Below are 20161 nucleotides of genomic sequence, written 5' to 3'. Positions count from 1 at the left end.
GATTGTTTTTTCATAGCAAGATTTATGGATAAGATGTTTGATTTATAAAATTATATTATTTTCAAATTTCACTTACCCTGCTGTGCATGAACATAGCTGTTCCTCAATTTGTGTTTCCCATTTGAATGGTCAGCGTATGATATGAGGCGCCTGTTGCTTGCACTGAGACCTATAGGCTTTAGCTTCAATTTTGATGAAATTAATCTCTAATCGCCAGTCTAACACCGGTGCACACACTGTGCCAGGCGCGAAAGCTAGGCATAGCAAAAGTAACTAAAGAGGGCAGGGCTTAGCAAAGGGTCAATTAGGTTTAAAGGTATAGTTCACCCAAAAATGAAAATGCTGTCCTCATTTACTCACCCTGACGTTGTTCCAAACCTGTATGACTTACTTTCTTCTGCTGAACACAAAAGAAGATATTTTGAAGAAAGTCGGTAACCAAACGACTGATGGACCCCATTGACTTCCATAGTAGGAAAAAATAAAAAATAATATGGAAGTCAATGGGGACCAGCAACTGTTTAATTATCAACCTTCTTTCAAATATCTTATGTTGTGTTGAGCAGAAGAAAGGAACCCATACAAGTTTGGAACAACATAAGGGTGAGTAAATGATGATAGCATCATTTTTGGGTGAACTATCCCTTTAAATCGCCATGCATGAATGAATATTTTTACATACAATAATCCACGATGATCTCATTATACAAAACTGAAATTGCATGGCAAAATAAGTCAATATTTTTTGAGATCCCAAAACTTCACAAATCACGTTTTCAGTGGAGCCCATCTCTTATTAAAGGGAACTGAGCTTCCCCTAGCTCCAACATAGTTCACACCCTGACTCTCATCTTTATTTTTAAACTTTAAATCATGTAGAAAATGAAAAAAAAAAAAAAAAAACTTTTGCAATCATTATTACAACCCAAAACTGGACAAAAGAAAAATATTAATTCCAAATGCAATACATTATTTTACTTTTGCCCATTTCACTCTGTATTAAACACAATCAATCATTGTTTTAAAACATGAATTCAATAAGCAACCATTGATAAAATTTACAATTTTCTCTCAACTTTAAGACTTTTTGAAGTTAATTAAGCACTTAAGACTTTTTAGGTTCCACTTAAACCCTGTTAAACAGTACTACTGCACCCATACCAAGCTGACATATTTTGCACTATTGTTGTAAATGTTCATGAAAACTTCACAAGCACAACCATGAAATTAAACTATTTTGCCACCTTATGGACTACATACTAACACTCCCATAAACATACAATTAAAAACAGTGCACATAACAAAATTCAGCCTACATAATCCTTTTTGCACACACATTTATTAAAAAATGCTAAAAATAAATAACACATTTTTGTGTTCCTCTGTAAACAAAACCAACTTTGCAAAAGTACTTGTAATATACAACACTTCACATTTACCTTTACTTAAAAGATTAGTTTGCCTAAAAATTATACGTTTATAATACATTTCAGTACTCCATTACTAACATTTAAGGAACATCAACCTGTATTTTCCACTTTTCTTACTGTCAAAATGTACAAAAACACTGTTTGATAATGAACCATACATAGTAACATCTGTAAATAAAAAAAAATTAAATAAAAAAAAACCTTCTCCCAAATGTCACAATTTCCTCAATTATCAATGATACCAAAACTTACATTTACAATCAATTGTTTATGTAGTGTATTGTAACACTATACAATCAAACAAAAATACACTTTACTGTTTTAAGTAACACTATACAATCAAACAAAAATACACTTTACTGTTTTAAGTAACACTATACAATCAAACAAAAATACACTTTACTGTTTTAAGCAAAATTAAGACAAAAACAAAAAAATTGCTTATCAGCAAAGAACTCAACTGAACATCTTTATTTTGTGTTGCCTCTCAACACCTTTTCCAGTTTTCTCATTTGCTTTGAACGCAATTTCAACAGAAAATCCAGCCTTGCTGTTGTGAAACAAGTTCTCATTATAAACTTTTCTTATGTCCTGCAGTTTCTTTGGACTTTTTGTTGCTTTCATCACCTCCTATTCCCTTTTCCTCCAAAGTCGGACTCTAAAAATAATCAGAAGTTTAATGTGTAAACTGTTAACATGTTATTTCCCCTCTACACTGTTAATTACAGCACAAGGGGCTTTTACACTGTTGAGTAAGACAGTGTGCCTAAAAATTAGCATATAAGCAGTGCACTCGTACATAAAGCCGACAGTGATAGTACTTGTGTTAAACTTAGCTGTGCACTGAATAAAGTTGTATAACAGGGATTAAAGTGAAAAAAAATTCTTCTGACTGAATTTTTTTTTTAGGCCAAGTCATATTCCTTTACCTTTTTAAACAGTCGAGACCAATAGCGTTTTAAGGGGAGACGTTTTAAACCGCTTTAATATTCCGTATCAGGGAACAGTTGCAAAATCAAATGAATAAATAATAAACAGGTTTCTTCACCTAAGATAGAGCTGCACGATTATGACAAAAATCATAATTGCAGATTATTCCCTTTGAATTGTAATTGTGATTTATTAATTATGATTATCAAAGTTTACATTTAATATAAACAAATTTTGTGTAAACATGTTTTTATACATACATATATATATATATATATATATATATATATATATATATATATATATATATATGTGTATATATATATATATATGTGTATATATATATATGTGTGTATATATATATATATATATATATATATATATATGTGTATATATATATATATATATATATATATATATATATATATATATATATAGGCAAATTATAACACGTTTACACAAAATTTGTTAAAACACAAGTACTTCCCCCCTTTACTTAACATAAATTGTAAGAATATGACTAATAGTAAAGACTAGTAGGCTACTAATAAATAAACATTATGCAAAAGCTATTAAATAGCAGTCCCAAACTAGTTTTTTGTTCATACAATGTTGGTATGAGCCACTACAGTCATTTAAAAATATAAAAAATAACACAAAGTGAAAATAAAGTGGCATTTTGGGGTTAATATGGAAACAACAGTTACCATGGTGAATACACAATATTAACAATAACTGTTAATGAAACATGGAAACTGCTCCTGGTGAATAGAATGAAAATCATACCTGCATTAATTTACTTTTATTTCATGTAATTTACACCGTACGCACGCGTTGCATGCTCGTAGTTTCTTTTGCACTTGATCAGTGAGGTGATACAGCGCGCAGTGCGCTACGAGAACAGGATAACGGCTGACAGGACAAGAAAGTCTGTTTTTCTGAGGTGAAAAACTTTATTTCAGCTTACACTTGTCACTGCCTGGTAGTTCCTATTGTGCTGGGTTTTTTGAAGTAGTCATGATTCGCCTCTCATAACATAACATGCTCTAAACACGCACGCACAGTGGAGGAGCGGGGAGCAAGGATCACAGTGTAAATTTGGTCTAATTTCATATCGCATTTCAAAACTATACTGATATATTTTTATATCGATATATTGCCCAGCCCTACCTGCATTATAAGTGTGTCCATCCATGGTAACTGAAATAGTTCTACCTCAGCGCTCAGCTGTAGCCTGACATGCACTTTCCGTGAGCGGTAATTGAAAACCCGGAGTGAACCATGAGCGAAGTGATTACAGAATGCTTAGAGTGGAGAGGAACGTGCTTTTGCGCCACTCCAGGCTTTGATCACATCCCCCTCAGCAGGGTGAATACACCTTGTCTTTCCTTAATTTAAGACCTATTTAAACTAAAATTAAGACATTACACTATTTGAGAAATGAAAGCCTATTTACGGCCTTAAAATTATGAAAAGTGAATTTAAGACATGGAACTCTGCAATTGACGGAAATCCGTCACAGACTTGCTGCAATTAACGGAAATCCGTCGTAGCGACGGAGAACTTTAATCCCTGTGTATAAACTATAAACATTGTATTTATTCTGATTAAACAATTGTTCAAGCATCACATTTTCAGACATTGATTCTGTAAATTGTTGCATGCTTGCACTACTTACCACAGCTTTCCCTTCTGTCTCTAAACACTGATTTGCTGACTCAATATCACCTCCTTTACCCTTCTGCTCATACCGCTGGCTCTGTGAACATTCAGAAGTTTAAAGCGTAAACAATTCTTCAAGTATCAAATCTTCGGACATTGATTCTGTAAATTGTTGCATGCTTGCACTACTTACCACAGCTTTCCCTTCTGTCTCTAAACACTGTTTTGCTGACTCAAAATCACCTCCTTTACCCTTCTGCTCATACCGCTGGCTCTGTGAACATTCAGAAGTTTAAAGCGCAAACAATTCTTCAAATATCAAATCTTCAGACATTGATTCTGTAAATTGTTGCATGCTTGCACTACTTACCACAGCTTTCCCTTCTGTCTCTAAACACTGTTTTGCTGACTCAAAATCACCTCCTTTACCCTTCTGCTCATACCGCTGGCTCTGTGAACATTCAGAAGTTTAAAGCGCAAACAATTCTTCAAATATCAAATCTTCGGACATTGATTCTGTAAATTGTTGCATGCTTACACTACTTACCACAGCTTTCCCTTCTGTCTCTAAACACTGTTTTGCTGACTCAAAATCACCTCCTTTACCCTTCTGCTCATACCGCTGGCTCTGTGAACATTCAGAAGTTTAAAGCGCAAACAATTCTTCAAATATCAAATCTTCGGACATTGATTCTGTAAATTGTTGCATGCTTGCACTACTTACCACAGCTTTCCCTTCTGTCTCTAAACACTGTTTTGCTGACTCAAAATCACCTCCTTTACCCTTCTGCTCATACCGCTGGCTCTGTGAACATTCAGAAGTTTAAAGCGCAAACAATTCTTCAAATATCAAATCTTCAGACATAGATTCTGTAAATTGTTGCATGCTTACACTACTTACCACAGCTTTCCCTTCTGTCTCTAAACACTGTTTTGCTGACTCAATATCACCTCCTTTACCCTTCTGCTCATACCGCTGGCTCTGTGAACATTCAGAAGTTTAAAGCGCAAACAATTCTTCAAGTATCAAATCTTCAGACATAGATTCTGTAAATTGTTGCATGCTTACACTACTTACCACAGCTTTCCCTTCTGTCTCTAAACACTGATTTGCTGACTCAATATCACCTTTACCCTTCTGCTCATACCGCTGGCTCTGTGAACATTCAGAAGTTTAAAGCGCAAACAATTCTTCAAGTATCAAATCTTCAGACATTGATTCTGTAAATTGTTGCATGCTTACACTACTTACCACAGCTTTCCCTTCTGTCTCTAAACACTGATTTGCTGACTCAATATCACCTTTACCCTTCTGCTCATACCGCTGGCTCTGTGAACATTCAGAAGTTTAAAGCGCAAACAATTCTTCAAGTATCAAATCTTCAGACATTGATTCTGTAAATTGTTGCATGCTTACACTACTTACCACAGCTTTCCCTTCTGTCTCTAAACACTGATTTGCTGACTCAATATCACCTTTACCCTTCTGCTCATACCGCTGGCTCTGTGAACATTCAGGAGTTTCAAGCGCAAACAATTCTTCAAACATCAAATCTTCGGACATTAACTCTGTAGATTGTTCTATGCTTGATCTATCAGCCACGATGTCTCTCCCTTGTGCTTCAGCAGACTGATTTGCTGACTCAGAATCAGACATGAATGATGCAGAAACAACACGTTGTCCTCTGTATTTTATGTGCAAATGACCATGGTCATCACTGAGCAACTTTGCTGCCAACTCATCTGGTTCCACCCGACTGCTCATTTGCACATCCAGCAACTCACGAAGCACAGCATCTTCGATTAAAAAAGTACTCAGTTTATCACTCTTGTCCTGTATAGTGACAGTTGCACGAAGAATAGACATTACTCTGGCTGTTTTACAGTATGCTGCACATTGTGGACATCTTGTCATCAGTGTCTGGAAATTGACCACAGGCAAAGGATGCAGCTTCGGACATTGGTACTCTGCTTTGACCTCTGCTGTCACACATTCTCCCTCTTTGACTTTACAACTGTCAATTACTGGCGCAACATTGCTTGATACATCAGGCACAAGTATTATAGAAGACTCTTTAGTAGTAGACAAACAAGTGCAACCGTCAAACTGTCGAACAGATGTATTCTTCATTGTATACCACTTCCCTATTTGTAGCATATCTCCTCCCCAGACAGTCAATGACAAACCACATGTTTGATCTGCCACATCGTAAGACCTTCTTTGCAATCTTTGATTGCTACGGGTCATAGATTGAGTATCTTCAGCCAACTGGAGCACTTTGACAGTCACATTCACCTAAAATGCAAAATACAGGGCAAAAAATTGTTACAATAACCAACAATCTCTTTTCTTGCCAACAATAACGTTACACCACACAAACGAATCCAACAAAAAAGTACCTATATCTCTGATACTACATCTCAGGTACTACAGGTAAACTATACTTAGTCCTTTATGATAATAGTAGATAAAGTTTAATTTAACAACCACTTCAAACATTGTAATAATTTGTTCTATATATATAAAAAAAAATGTTTACCATATTTACAAAGCACTTTGTTTTGTAATATACTCAATCAGCACAGCCAAGCAGTACTGATTTTAACAGCAGCACATCCTGCCACATGACCAAAATGATGCATACCCTGTCTTTACCACCACTATTTATAGATCAATGTAGTTAATAGGGCTGTGCAATATGGACAAAAAAAAAAACACGATCACAACTTTGATCAATATAGCAATCTCGATTTTAAACCATTTTGACAGATAAAAGAATACACCAAAAATAGGTTCATTGCCAATATTTGTAACCACCATACCTTTTCATAAAATTTTGTACATGTGTGATACAGCAGTAACAGACACTCATGTGCTTACCCATATGCCACATTTGCAGTGCACAAATGATCCATGTATATAATAATCCGCTGTATATATCAAACAACATTTAGTTGCATGCACTACCTGCATGTAGTGTGAAAGCTCTAAAGTCTAAACTGTTAACATGAGTACGCAAAAACATTATGCAATGAAAACAGACTTTTTGTTTTGACCGTTCTGTTCTTGTGTTAAAGGTATAGCGGAGGATCTTTCCGATTTTAGATAAGAACCACCGTCTCCACTTTTTGAATAAGTTTGATTGATTCACCAGAATGATTGACAATTAGGAGGACCAGTAGTATAGGCTATCCACCCGGAAGTAAAAAAATCCTCCGCTATACCTTTAATGTTACAAACTTAAGTTGCTGGTGGAAAAATCATACTTTCTGCATTTTAGAAATCACACAAATTAAGGAATTAATTAAATTTAGATTAATGTGTTACAAATTAAACAAGTTTATTACATTTCGATTAATCCGTTACAATAACTACAACCCTAAAAGTTAAAGAGATTAAATAAGTCCTTGTAACACATCTTTTGCATAAACAGATTTCAAGCGTTTTAGGGCTGAACGATTAATCGCACTTTCCATTTAATCACACTTAAATCGAGATGGTTTATCGTGATTTTAAAATCGCAAAGGCTGCAATTATTTTTTATGCACAGGTTGTCATTGATGTACGGCTCTGTAAATGCTGCTCTATCTCTGTAAATGCTGCACTTCGAGTTTGTAACTTATAACGTGCATTTGAAAAAACACGTCAAACATCTTTCCAAAACATGAGAAGTATTTATGAACCTCGTCCAACAACAGACAACATTTAATAACATGCATTTACTCCAAACTCACTTCATAACGACAGCTGAGCTCCTCCTATGAGATGAGCTTCTTACACAGAATAAGGCAGTTGTGTATTTATAAGTCATGTTTAATCAAAGCGTTTTAATCTTCTGTTTATTCAGCTACAGCAGGGGTTTTAAACTCAGTTCCTGGAGGGCCACAACCCTGCAGAGTTTAGCTTCAACCCTAATTAAACACACCTAATCCAGCTAATCAAGGTCTTCAGGATTACTACAAACTTCCAGGCAGGTGTTTTTGGAGCTGGTTGGAGATAAACTGTGCAGGACAGTGGCCGTGCAGGACAGTGGCCCTCCAGGACTGGAGTTTGACACATGTGAGCTACAGCAATAGGAATTTCCTGTAATGATGTGCATTATTGTATTTCTGCGACGGGGCATATTTATCGTATTTGCATGACATCACCCTCTTACATTCAAATAGGGCAATATTTACTACCAATCAACCGCACTCCACTGACAAGCTGCACATAAAATAAAATCGTGTGCGGTTTTGTTGCGATTAATCATTCAGCCCTAACACATTTGTGTGACCAAAAAACAAACATATTAATAAAACACTACTGTAAAAACACACAGCTTCTCACATGAAATTTTGATTTGTAACATTCATGTGTGCATGCCATTAACATCAACCTACCCTTTGATATTCCCTTGGATTATTCACAATTTGCTGCAATGTCCAGTCCTCTACACTCTTATTAGAAGACTTATCAAAGGCAAAGTCCAGCCGACGCACACATGTCAAAGAGGATGAACTGTTCACAAGTATATCAACCTCTCCTTTTTTCTGCCGTGAAGGGGACAAACCCACATCACACAGTCTTACAGGACTCCTATAAAAATAAAGCACAACTTCCATTAATAATATCCTACATAGACAAACATAAAACTAATACTTATAAATAAAAACCATTCTGCTCTTATCTATCACACATTTTACAATTACCTGTCGTTCTGAGCATTGACGAATAAGTGATGTCTTTGTACATCAAAAACAACAACACGGCTATTCCTTCCTGCCTCCTGTAAAACTGCAGTAAAATATTTGTGACGATTTGCTCCTTCACTAACATTTGACACATTATGAAGGAATCCTTCGACCTCACTTTTTGTTCTTTTCTGCATTGTAAGAACTACAAGTAATTTCTGGGGAAAAAACAACAACAACTTCACTATGGATGTGAGAGTGAGGACATTTTTCCACCAGTTAAGCAACACAACAACAATAATATTGATGTGACTGGGACAAGGCGAGGCAAGGTGGATCTTTTTAAATTCCAATTTAAAATCACTTACAGTACATGTCATCAAATGCAGAGCAAGCATTTGCAATAAATTTCTATAAAAGGTCAACTTCCATCAGAATAAACTGAAAATACTTCCTTTGCTCAGCACCAGTGGACATGCACCATTATGAATGCCAATGTGGCCATAGACATTATAGCAGCAATTCAAGTGCAGCAATTGTTTGCATAATAGGTTCATTATTATGATATTTAGAGAATTTATGATTATTTACAAGACAATATACACCAATTTTCATAATCATTGCAAAATAATAAATGTCTCTGTCAGATGAATTTGTCTAAAAGAAGAAAGTCGTATACATCCGTAGGATGACTTGAGGGTCAGTAAATCAGACTAATTTTCATTTGAAAGTGAACTCCTTTAAACTACATCTAATGATGGTTAGATCTAAACCAGTGGTTCTCAACACCACACCAGTCCTCGGGACCCACTGCTCTAACACATTTTCTATGTCTGTCTTATCTGACACACAGTTCAGTTAATGGAGTCTATCCTAACCAGCTGATGATCTGAATCAGGTGTATTAAATAAGGGAGACATACACAATATGCAGAGCAGTGGGTCCCGAGGACTGGAGTTGAGAACCACTGATCTAAACCAATGGCAAATATTATTCCTGTTCGCTATAAAACATTTTCAAACTTAAACTTGCCAATTATACACAAAGCCTTACCTTCTTTCAATCAGCAATTAAACGTGGTACACTTGACGTCAAATACCAATATGCTATTAACTCAAACCTGTGAAAAAAAAAAAACAGATTTTGAATTACGCGACACTGTAGACTAAGCTACAAATCTTTTATTTTTTCTTAGTAATATTAAATATCACTTCATAAACTTTTTATCTAAAAACAACCTCAAAATGTTATGTTTAGAACATTATGCTTGATGGGAATATATTCATCAGACTAAATGATACAGGTTTAACATCACCTGGGAACCATTTCTGTTTTTGCCCTGTAACCTTAAAATATTCGACATTTTAAGCAATGTCACAGACAAAACACGACTTGTGTGCTCTAGCAGCTAGCTGTATTGACAACATGCCTAAATGACCAAAAGCAAATGATAAACATCTTGTGAGGAAAAATACCTTCGAAATGTGCAAAACACATTAAAAATAAACTTGTCTGTGTTTTCAGATCAGCGCGCTTCTTCAGCAGTAGAGAGACAACGCGCGCGCATGGTTGCCAGATAGGCCTACTATTTAAAACACCGTGCAGAAAACTTCTGTTAACACCAGCTCTGACTGGGATTAAAATGATTGAAATCATGGCAACCATAAACGCTCGTAAAAACGGTCTGTAAGTTGTCGTCTCCTTTATTCGACTAAAACAAGTAGCCTAGTTTTGGACAAGTTTTTGTAAACAATTAAATCTCATGTTTTTTCGTCGCCGATTTGCACGTGTTGATATAGTCACAGATCGTTTAATGTGGATAAAGGTCGTCAATAAACATTTTTCATCATAGGTTTCGTTAACGAAATTAACACTGCATCACAACAACCATGGTTTATTAGGCTGCTGACTTTAAGATTTTACACTGCCGAACATGACGCAGATCAGATGCGTATCTTATTTTCTCAGAAATCTTAATTTAATTTAAGCCGTTATTTGAGACTGCTGTAATGACTCGACAAAACAAGAATTTTGTTCAGAATGGAAAGCATTTCAAGAATGTTTGTTCAAGCGCGAAAAAACTCGATACTCCAGTAATAACCATAACTTTACTACATAAAATGTGATAATATAAAACGTACATTTCAACTCAATCTACCTCATCTATTTACGGAACAATATATTCCGTGTTAAATTTCACTTACCTCAGTACTGCTCCATTCATTCCCCATTTCACATAAAAAGCAACAAAACATTAGTTAACAAAGTCTTCCTTGTGGTCTCAAACTCAATTGGAGGGCCACAGCTCTGCACAGTTTACCTCCAACCAGCTCCAACTCACACCTGCAAGGCAGTTTCTAGTAATCATGAAGACCTTGATTAGCTGCATCAGGTGTGTTTGATTAAAGCGGGCGTACACGGTGCGATTTTTGCTGTTTTTACGAACTCCCAGATGATTTTTTTCACTCGGGAGAAATCGAGTGGAATCGGTGATGCTCGCATCGTGTGAGAGGAGTGAGCCGAGCACGTTATGAGCACCTCCCCGACCTCCCGAACATTTTTAAACATGTTTAAAAAATTCGGAGAGTCGGCCCGATTTTCACCAGCTGTCCCCTATTGCCAAATCATACACAACCACGTGGCAGCAACCATACAGCGTGCGCTCTCTCTCTCTCTCTCTCTCTCTCTCACACACACACTCTCTCTCTCTCGCTCTCTAGTTTTTATGTGTAAAGGAATGGCTACTGTTCTCTGCTTTACAAAAAATCATTTGCACACACATTTCTGTCATTTTTTTCTATCTGAAGTTTTGCCTGCATGCAACATTGACGGTCTCTGTGTATAGCGCGAAAGCCCACGTGATTGCTGACGACTCGGGATAAAATGCGTGCAGGACGCGATTATGAGTTAAACTGACTCGCAACGTGTGCAATATCTCACGACCTCCCGAGTGTCCGATCCTGGTCCGAGCTCGCACCGTGTACGCCCACCTTTAGGGTTGGAGCAAAAGTGCAGAGCTGTGGCCCTCCAGGAATTGAGTTTGAGATCACTGGATTAAAACATGCACATTTCGATTGAGCCTTCAATCTAAGGAATTATGGTTGCATGTAAACGTAGTGACGATCGTAAGACCACTCGCACGACATGACACAGAGAAATATCTCACAGAAGAATATGCACTTATAAATTTGTAGCATTTCGTATTGTTTTTATGAATCATGATATCTCGAAATGATATAGGCCTACGTTTCCTACACGTACTGAACTGATGCTCTCTTCAACAAGCATGATTCCAACATTCAAGAATAACATATTTTCGGTAGCCTAATAAATCTGTTTCTCAACAAACCTATCATATACTTTAAAAACACTTGATTTACAGCACACGTCATATAGTCAGGGTTCCTGCAGGTTTCAGTTAGTCAAATTTAAGACCTTTTTAAGACATTTTAAGACCATAAAGATTGAAATTTAAGACCTACACGACGCATTGGCAAAAAATATTCAAATCAAAGAATTAATTTTATTTCAATGAATTCAGTAATTGAAAAAGCATTAACTTAATTTACAGATAAAGCAATCACATTAGTAACCTTCCAGACCCAACAACGCGTGTCAGAGAAAAGAACAGAATCAGATATAATTTTTTTTATAGAAAATTGTACTTTGCATATTATAGGCCTACTGTAAAAAACACATAATTAGTTGATTTTAGTTGATCATAGTTGATCATAACTAGAGATGAAATGGCATGAACATTTCATTTAATTATTATAGTGCCAAAAATTATCACTTATCACAGAATCCTGTTCAAAAAGTACTAATACTACACAATGAAATCAATTCACCAAGTTTTATGTCGAAAAACAGCAAATAACAAATAAAATTAGCATCAATACGCACTAACATAAACATTAAAATAATATGATTAAAAATGATAGCCAGATTTTAAAAGTGTCTTGCAACATGTTATATACTAACATGTACAAGTTCAAATAAAGTTGACAAAAAAGGTTTTTATAAAAAGATAAACCTCACATATTTCAGACTTTAATTTATCTTTTTTGACTCATTCTTTTTATAAAAAATGATTTAGTGACATTTACAATACACTTTAGCTTATCTTTTATTATTAATAGTAAAATTCGGTCCGATTTTCCCGTGGCGTCTGTCGTTGCTATGCAACTCCACAATGACAAAAAAGTTTTAGTGGCTAATGGATTTCCACCGCCGAAAAACGCTTGCTGTAGCTCTGTTACAAGATTTATTTACGGAGAAGAGAAAAACACCCGTAGTGTTTGGGTGCACCCGCATCCTTCATGTCTTTTTTCATGTTGCTGCGCCTGGAAAAAAAACGAGCGCGTCGCTTCAATTATAAGTGCGCTTATCGCGCGCCTACATTTGAATGAACTTGAGCGCGAAAAAGACGCGATATGTGAACTGCCTCTTGGCGAGCGACTTCGATACTTTTTTGCTACTTTGTAACAACTTATGCGGCCAGCGTTTCTGGAAATGAACGAGGGTAAAATCTTTTTTAAGACCTGACTAAATGAAATTTAAGACCGCGGATGAAAATCTGGCTGTTTTTAAGACGTTTTAAGGCCTTAAATTTAAAGTTCAGAATTTAAGACATTTTAAGACTTTTTAAGACCCCGCGGGAACCCTGTATAGTATTATTTGCATGCTATTTTATTAATATTAAAGTTATGTCATTTTACAACGACGACAGGGTGAATAGGCCTCATTCAATTAAAACGCCATAGTGCTTAATTGACAAAAAATAAACATATAAATATATCAGAAAATATACATATACTTGAAACTATATTAGATTAATTATGAATAAGCAGAATTAAAATACAGATTAATAAGATGATATAGACGAATCAAGGAAACATTCTTACCATTTCAAAGATGAGAACAAAATGGCTTCCTAGCCTACCAGCCGGAAATGTGCGCACTGACAAAAGTCGCAGCTCCCCTAGTGGTTGGGATTATAATTATATAACTATAATTATTATAATTACTCCGTCCTTGCACATAACATATAAGTTTTATTTGATTAGATTAACATAAATCACAATTTATTCACAAGGACACTTACTATACTTATCCTATTATTGAAACAGCAAATGTTTATTTTACGTTTTACTGCTATAAGTTCACATGCAAAACCAAAGGCTGAACTCGTCCTTATTCAGTCAAAACAATTAATTCCCACATAAGACACAAAGGATGGTGTTTCTATTTTCCTCAAACATTTCTAACATTTTTTTTTTTTTTTTTTTTTTTTGCAATTAGAAAGCAATTAAAAGTTAGCTAAATGTTAATGAGCTTATTTTCATAACTGAATTAAACAATCACAGTAAAATATGTTCAATACAACCAATCTCACTGTACATGCATTAAACTCACATTTCTTCCACTCTCACCATGGCACATGTAGTGCTGCACATAGTCAATGCCACATCAATGAATTTCATGACATAATGGCAAATTGCATCTGATGTATTTCTGCAAAACTTTGACATATTGACCCCAAACTTAAACATAATAGCCTACTTAATTCCACCGTTATATTTAGCAATACAACATAACTCTCTGACACAAAAGGTTGTGATTTCTCTTTTGTGTACAATGATCAATTGCATATTAAGTAATTAACTGCATTATCATCAGCAGTTCCAGATCCTGCATAATATAGCCTAGGACAGCATGCATGAGGCATAGCACACCGCTTTCAGACACAACTTTTTCTGCTCTTTATTCTTAATTTGACTTATGTATAGCATTATTTTGATGATATTTAGAGTTTATTATTATAGGCAAAAGTGCATCCATGTAATACACGCACAAATATCTCCACTAGGTTCACTCACAAAACTATAGTACGGCTACATAAACATTGCAGCAATTTTTTTTTCTGCTGACTCCTCAAAATGCTGCATTTAATGTTTAAAGACTAATATTTAGTGCCTACAGGATTAAGATTTTTAATATTTCCAAAAAAATCTAAAATATTATTTTTATTATTATTATTATTACAATTAGCCTACATCAATAGACAATAGGGGCTCTGATGTATATAGCCTAGCTATGCTCGTTAAATACTGAAATCAATATTAATGTGAAGCTTAATGTACTATGAAATCAATATTAATTTGAAGCTTAATGTATTTTATATGAGCTATTTTCACTGCATATCAGGGACATGGGACAACTACAAAAATTATTTCATGTTAATAAATAAAAAATAATTAATAGACTCCAGCATATATTGTATAACCTATGTTAAGCATCGTAGCGCACTGTAGGGCTGTCAACGAATATTCTAAATTCCAATATATATTCGAATAGTTTTAAAAAACAGAATTTCAAAGGTGAAAATTAAAAACACGCCCGCGGTAGCAGAGGCGTGCGGCTGTCTGCTTTGCGAGTGGGCACGCTGCCTGAGGGGTCAGGGACAGGTAGCCTAGGAAGAAGCGTTAACGTTAAACAGAAAAAATTACTAAAGTGTAGGCTACTGTAGGCTACTGTAGGCTACAGACTTAACCCTTGTATGGTCTGTTGGACCCGTTTTCATTTTTTATCAAAAGAAAAATAATACAATTAATTATTATTTCAAACTGAGACTTATTGGCCTCGGCTCATTTTCTGTGAGGAATATATATCAGAACACATTTTCAATGAAAACACACTGTACACCCCCCCCCATAGGTCGATAGCTACACGCCAATGCCCAAATGCGAAAATATTGATGTTTAGGGGTAGTAAAATTCAAACAAAGTCATGTGTCAGTCATTTTTTTCGTGTTTTTTAGTATAAATGTCTATAACTCCGAAGCGAATTGAGATATTTTCACCAAAATTGACACACATATGTATGGGCTCACTCTGAGGACACGTAAAAAAAATTGTGGGACTGAGCCTCTTGGTGGCGCTATAATTGAACAAAATATGAAATTCCCATTGACTTCAATACAGTTTTGTGAAATAAAATGCTATACTAAACAAATGCATTGGTGTAATATTACGAAACTCAGATTGTGTCATCAGCACCATCCCCTGAAGGCAACAAAAATATTTCAAGACAGCGCCACCTAGTGGTCAAAAGATGTAACAAAATTTTTGAATAAATCTGGCCATTGAAATGCCACGGGTCTTAATAGATTCCTTGGGTCGAGCCGAGAACATAGATACCAAGTTTTCCTTATTTGGCCAAACTTCCTGTCCGCCATCTTGATTTTCATTCAAAACCTACTTTTTCGAACTCCTCCTAGACCGTTTGTCCGATTTTCACCAAAATCGAATCGTATCATCTCCAGACCGTGCCGACAAAAATTTATGGATTTCGAGTCGATTGATGAAACCGTTTTCATATAGCACAGCAGCAAAGTTGAGGCATGATGCCAAAATGACTATTCAGGCTTTATATCTGCAATGCCTCGACATATTGACACAAAACTTTGTATGTGTCACTGTCTCCTTACTCTGACCACACCACATCAATTTCGTAACAGCGCCACCTTTTGGTCAAAAGTGACAATCCATTAAATCATATTTTGAATCACTTTTTACATGATTTTTCAGCCATTTCGCCTAAAATCCTCTTTAAATGTCTTTAATTGCTCATTGTTGCAGTTGGTCTGACACTTTCAGACATGTTGGCATGTCTTGTCGTCTTATTCTGCTTGGCCCCGGTAATGGCTGCTTGCAGCTATATTTATTATTATTATTCTTCCGCCATGGGAGTCTATGGCAGCCCATAGAACCGATTGCGGGAAAGTTGTTTTGGTTTGACATTCTGATAGAGGACCGTCTCAACATTAAATACACCAATTTTGGTGTTTCTAAGTCATTCCCTCTAGCGCCACCACCTGTCCAAAGTTTCACTTTTATTTTGCTAATAACTTTTGAACCGTAAGGCCAATCAGCGAAATTCTTTTTTCCTCTGATTCCTGAGCTCATGGCGATTCGATTGCACCATATGACGTCATTTGCCGTCATAAAAATATGGCCGCCATCTTGAATTTTCAAAAAAAGCTACTTTTTCGAACTCGTCCTAGACGGTTTGTCCGATTTGCACGAAAATTGAACCAGATCATCTTCAGGTAGTGCTGACAAAAAGTTATGGAATTCAAATGGATTCGTCAAACCGTTTTCAATAAACGCACAAATACATTTTACGTAGCGCTAGCAAAAACAGTCGTAAGGCCGTATCTCCGCAACGGTTTATCGTATTCAGACCAAACTTGGTACTTGTACTCACAAGCATGACCTGAGGCTACATGCTGTGTTTCGGCGCAGCGCCACCTACTGGTCCGGAGATATGAAAAATGGCTATTTTTGCTTATAACTTCTGAACAGTTTGTCCAAAAATCATACAATTGGTCTCGTTAGATTCAGGGCAACATGCCGAGTCGACTGATATCCAATTTGACCATATCGGTCATTTTGGCTGTCGGCCATTTTGAATTTTGTGCTAAAATTCTGTATTTTATGAACGCATGAACGGATTGTTACGAAATGTGGTATGGGTCATCAGCACGATGCCCTGAATGAGCCTGAGAAGTTTCGAAACAGCGCCACCTAGTGGTGAATTTTTTTTTTCAAATGCTTATAACTTTGGGTGTGGTCGACTTATTTTCACGAAACTCATCTTTTTAGACTCCTGAATCGTTGCCGAGTCCTACGATACCAAACATGCTAGGTTTCGCCTTACGGTTTGTGTAGCGTTGTGATTTAGCGCTTAAAAAACATTTGGCTATATCTTTGAAACCGCTAGTCCGATCGAGACGAAACCACCGTCAGAAGTTTGGAAACATAGGTCGATAGCTATACGCCAATGCCCAAATGCGAAAATATTGATGTTTAGGGGTACTAATTTCCAATCAAAGTCATGTGTCAGTCATTTTTTTCGTGTTTTTTCATATAAATGTCTATAACTCCGAAGCGAATTGAGATATTTTCACCAAAATTGACACACATATGTATGGGCTCACTCTGAGGACACGTAAAAAAAATTGTGGGACTGAGCCTCTTGGTGGCGCTATAATTGAACAAAATATGAAATTCCCATTGACTTCAATACAGTTTTGTGAAATAAAATGCTATACTAAACAAATGCATTGGTGTAATATTACGAAACTCAGATTGTGTCATCAGCACCATCCCCTGAAGGCAACCAAAATATTTCAAGACAGCGCCACCTAGTGGTCAAAAGTTATAACAAAATTTCCAAAAAGGCTAATAACTTTTGAATAAATCTGGCTATTGAAATGCCACGGGTCTTAATAGATTCCTTGGGTCAAGCCGAGAACATAGATACCAAGTTTTCCTTATTTGGCCAAACTTCCTGTCCGCCATCTTGATTTTCATTCAAAACCTACTTTTTCGAACTCCTCCTAGACCGTTTGTCCGATTTTCACCAAAATCGAATCGTATCATCTCCAGACTGTGCCGACAAAAAGTTATGGATTTCGTGTCGATTTATGAAACCGTTTTCGTATAGCACAGCAGAAAAGTTGAGGCATGATGCCAAAATGACTATTCAGGCTTTATATCTGCAATGCCTCGACATATTGACACAAAACTTTGTATGTGTCACTGTCTCCTTACTCTGACCACACCACATCAATTTCGTAACAGCGCCACCTTTTGGTCAAAAGTGACAATCCATTAAATCATATTTTGAATCACTTTTTACATGATTTTTCAGCCATTTCGCCTAAAATCCTCTTTAAATGTCTTTAATTGCTCATTGTTGCAGTTGGTCTGACACTTTCAGACATGTTGGCATGTCTTGTCGTCTTATTCTGCTTGGCCCCGGTAATTGCTGCTTGCAGCTATATTTAGGGGCCAAGCACCGAAGGTGCGGAGGCACCTATTGTATCTGTTCCGTTTCTTATTATTATTATTATTATTATTATTATTATTATTCTTCCGCCATGGGAGTCTATGGCAGCCCATAGAACCGATTGCGGGAAAGTTGTTTTGGTTTGACATTCTGATAGAGGACCGTCTCAACATTAAATACACCAATTTTGGTGTTTCTAAGTCATTCCCTCTAGCGCCACCACCTGTCCAAAGTTTCACTTTTATTTTGCTAATAACTTTTGAACCGTAAGGCCAATCAGCGAAATTCTTTTTTCCTCTGATTCCTGAGCTCATGGCGATTCGATTGCACCCTATGACGTCATTTGCCATCATAAAAATATGGCCGCCATCTTGAATTTTCAAAAAAAGCTACTTTTTCGAACTCGTCCTAGACGGTTTGTCCGATTTGCACGAAAATTGAACCAGATCATCTTCAGGTAGTGCTGACAAAAAGTTATGGAATTCAAATGGATTCGTCAAACCGTTTTCGATAAACGCACAAATACATTTTACGTAGCGCTAGCAAAAACAGTCGTAAGGCCGTATCTCCGCAACGGTTTATCGTACTCAGACCAAACTTGGTACTTGTACTCACAAGCATGACCTGAGGCTACATGCTGTGTTTCGGCGCAGCGCCACCTACTGGTCCGGAGATATGAAAAATGGCTATTTTTGCTTATAACTTCTGAACAGTTTGTCCAAAAATCATACAATTGGTCTCGTTAGATTCAGGGCAACATGCCGAGTCGACTGATATCCAATTTGACCATATTGGTCATTTTGGCTGTCGGCCATTTTGAATTTTGTGCTAAAATGCTGTATTTTATGAACGCATGAACGGATTGTTACGAAACGTGGTATGGGTCATCAGCACAATGCCCTGAATGAGCCTGAGAAGTTTCGAAACAGCGCCACCTAGTGGTGAATTTTTTTTTTCAAATGCTTATAACTTTGGGTGTGGTCGACTTATTTTCACGAAACTCATCTTTTTAGACTCCTGAATCGTTGCCGAGTCCTACGATACCAAACATGCTAGGTTTCGCCTTACGGTTTGTGTAGCGTTGTGATTTAGCGCTTAAAAAACATTTGGCTATATCTTTGAAACCGCTAGTCCGATCGAGACGAAACCACCGTCAGAAGTTTGGAAACATAGGTCGATAGCTATACGCCAATGCCCTAATGCAAAAATATTGATGTTTAGGGGTACTAATTTCCAATCAAAGTCATGTGTCAGTCATTTTTTTCGTGTTTTTTCATATAAATGTCTATAACTCCGAAGCGAATTGAGATATTTTCACCAAAATTGACACACATATGTATGGGCTCACTCTGAGGACACGTAAAAAAAATTGTGGGACTGAGCCTCTTGGTGGCGCTATAATTGAACAAAATATGAAATTCCCATTGACTTCAATACAGTTTTGTGAAATAAAATGCTATACTAAACAAATGCATTGGTGTAATATTACGAAACTCAGATTGTGTCATCAGCACCATCCCCTGAAGGCAACCAAAATATTTCAAGACAGTGCCACCTAGTGGTCAAAAGTTATAACAAAATTTCCAAAAAGGCTAATAACTTTTGAATAA

General features: G+C 36.3%; 1 protein-coding gene across 1 annotated transcript; it reads right to left on the bottom strand.

The window, feature by feature from the left end:
• Positions 1 to 1160: 1160 nt before the first annotated feature.
• LOC311092295 (uncharacterized protein) lies at positions 1161 to 12030 on the bottom strand. The gene is made up of 9 exons (XM_084128881.1): positions 10901 to 12030; positions 9750 to 9816; positions 8715 to 8914; positions 8406 to 8601; positions 5449 to 6318; positions 5275 to 5352; positions 5101 to 5178; positions 4924 to 5004; positions 1161 to 2088 (listed from the first exon to the last, which is right to left on the bottom strand). Exons 3-9 carry the CDS (start codon positions 8891 to 8893, stop codon positions 2002 to 2004), a joined length of 1569 nt encoding a protein of 522 aa, XP_083985007.1. The 5' UTR covers positions 8894 to 8914; positions 9750 to 9816; positions 10901 to 12030; the 3' UTR covers positions 1161 to 2001.
• Between the last annotated feature and the right edge of the window lie 8131 nt (positions 12031 to 20161).

Source organism: Abramis brama (assembly GCF_963993115.1).
Source record: "Abramis brama genome assembly, chromosome: 11".
Taxonomy (NCBI): domain Eukaryota; kingdom Metazoa; phylum Chordata; class Actinopteri; order Cypriniformes; family Leuciscidae; genus Abramis; species Abramis brama.
The sequence above is the reverse complement of the archived record's forward strand: the minus strand, read 5'-3'. Positions and strand labels throughout refer to the sequence as shown.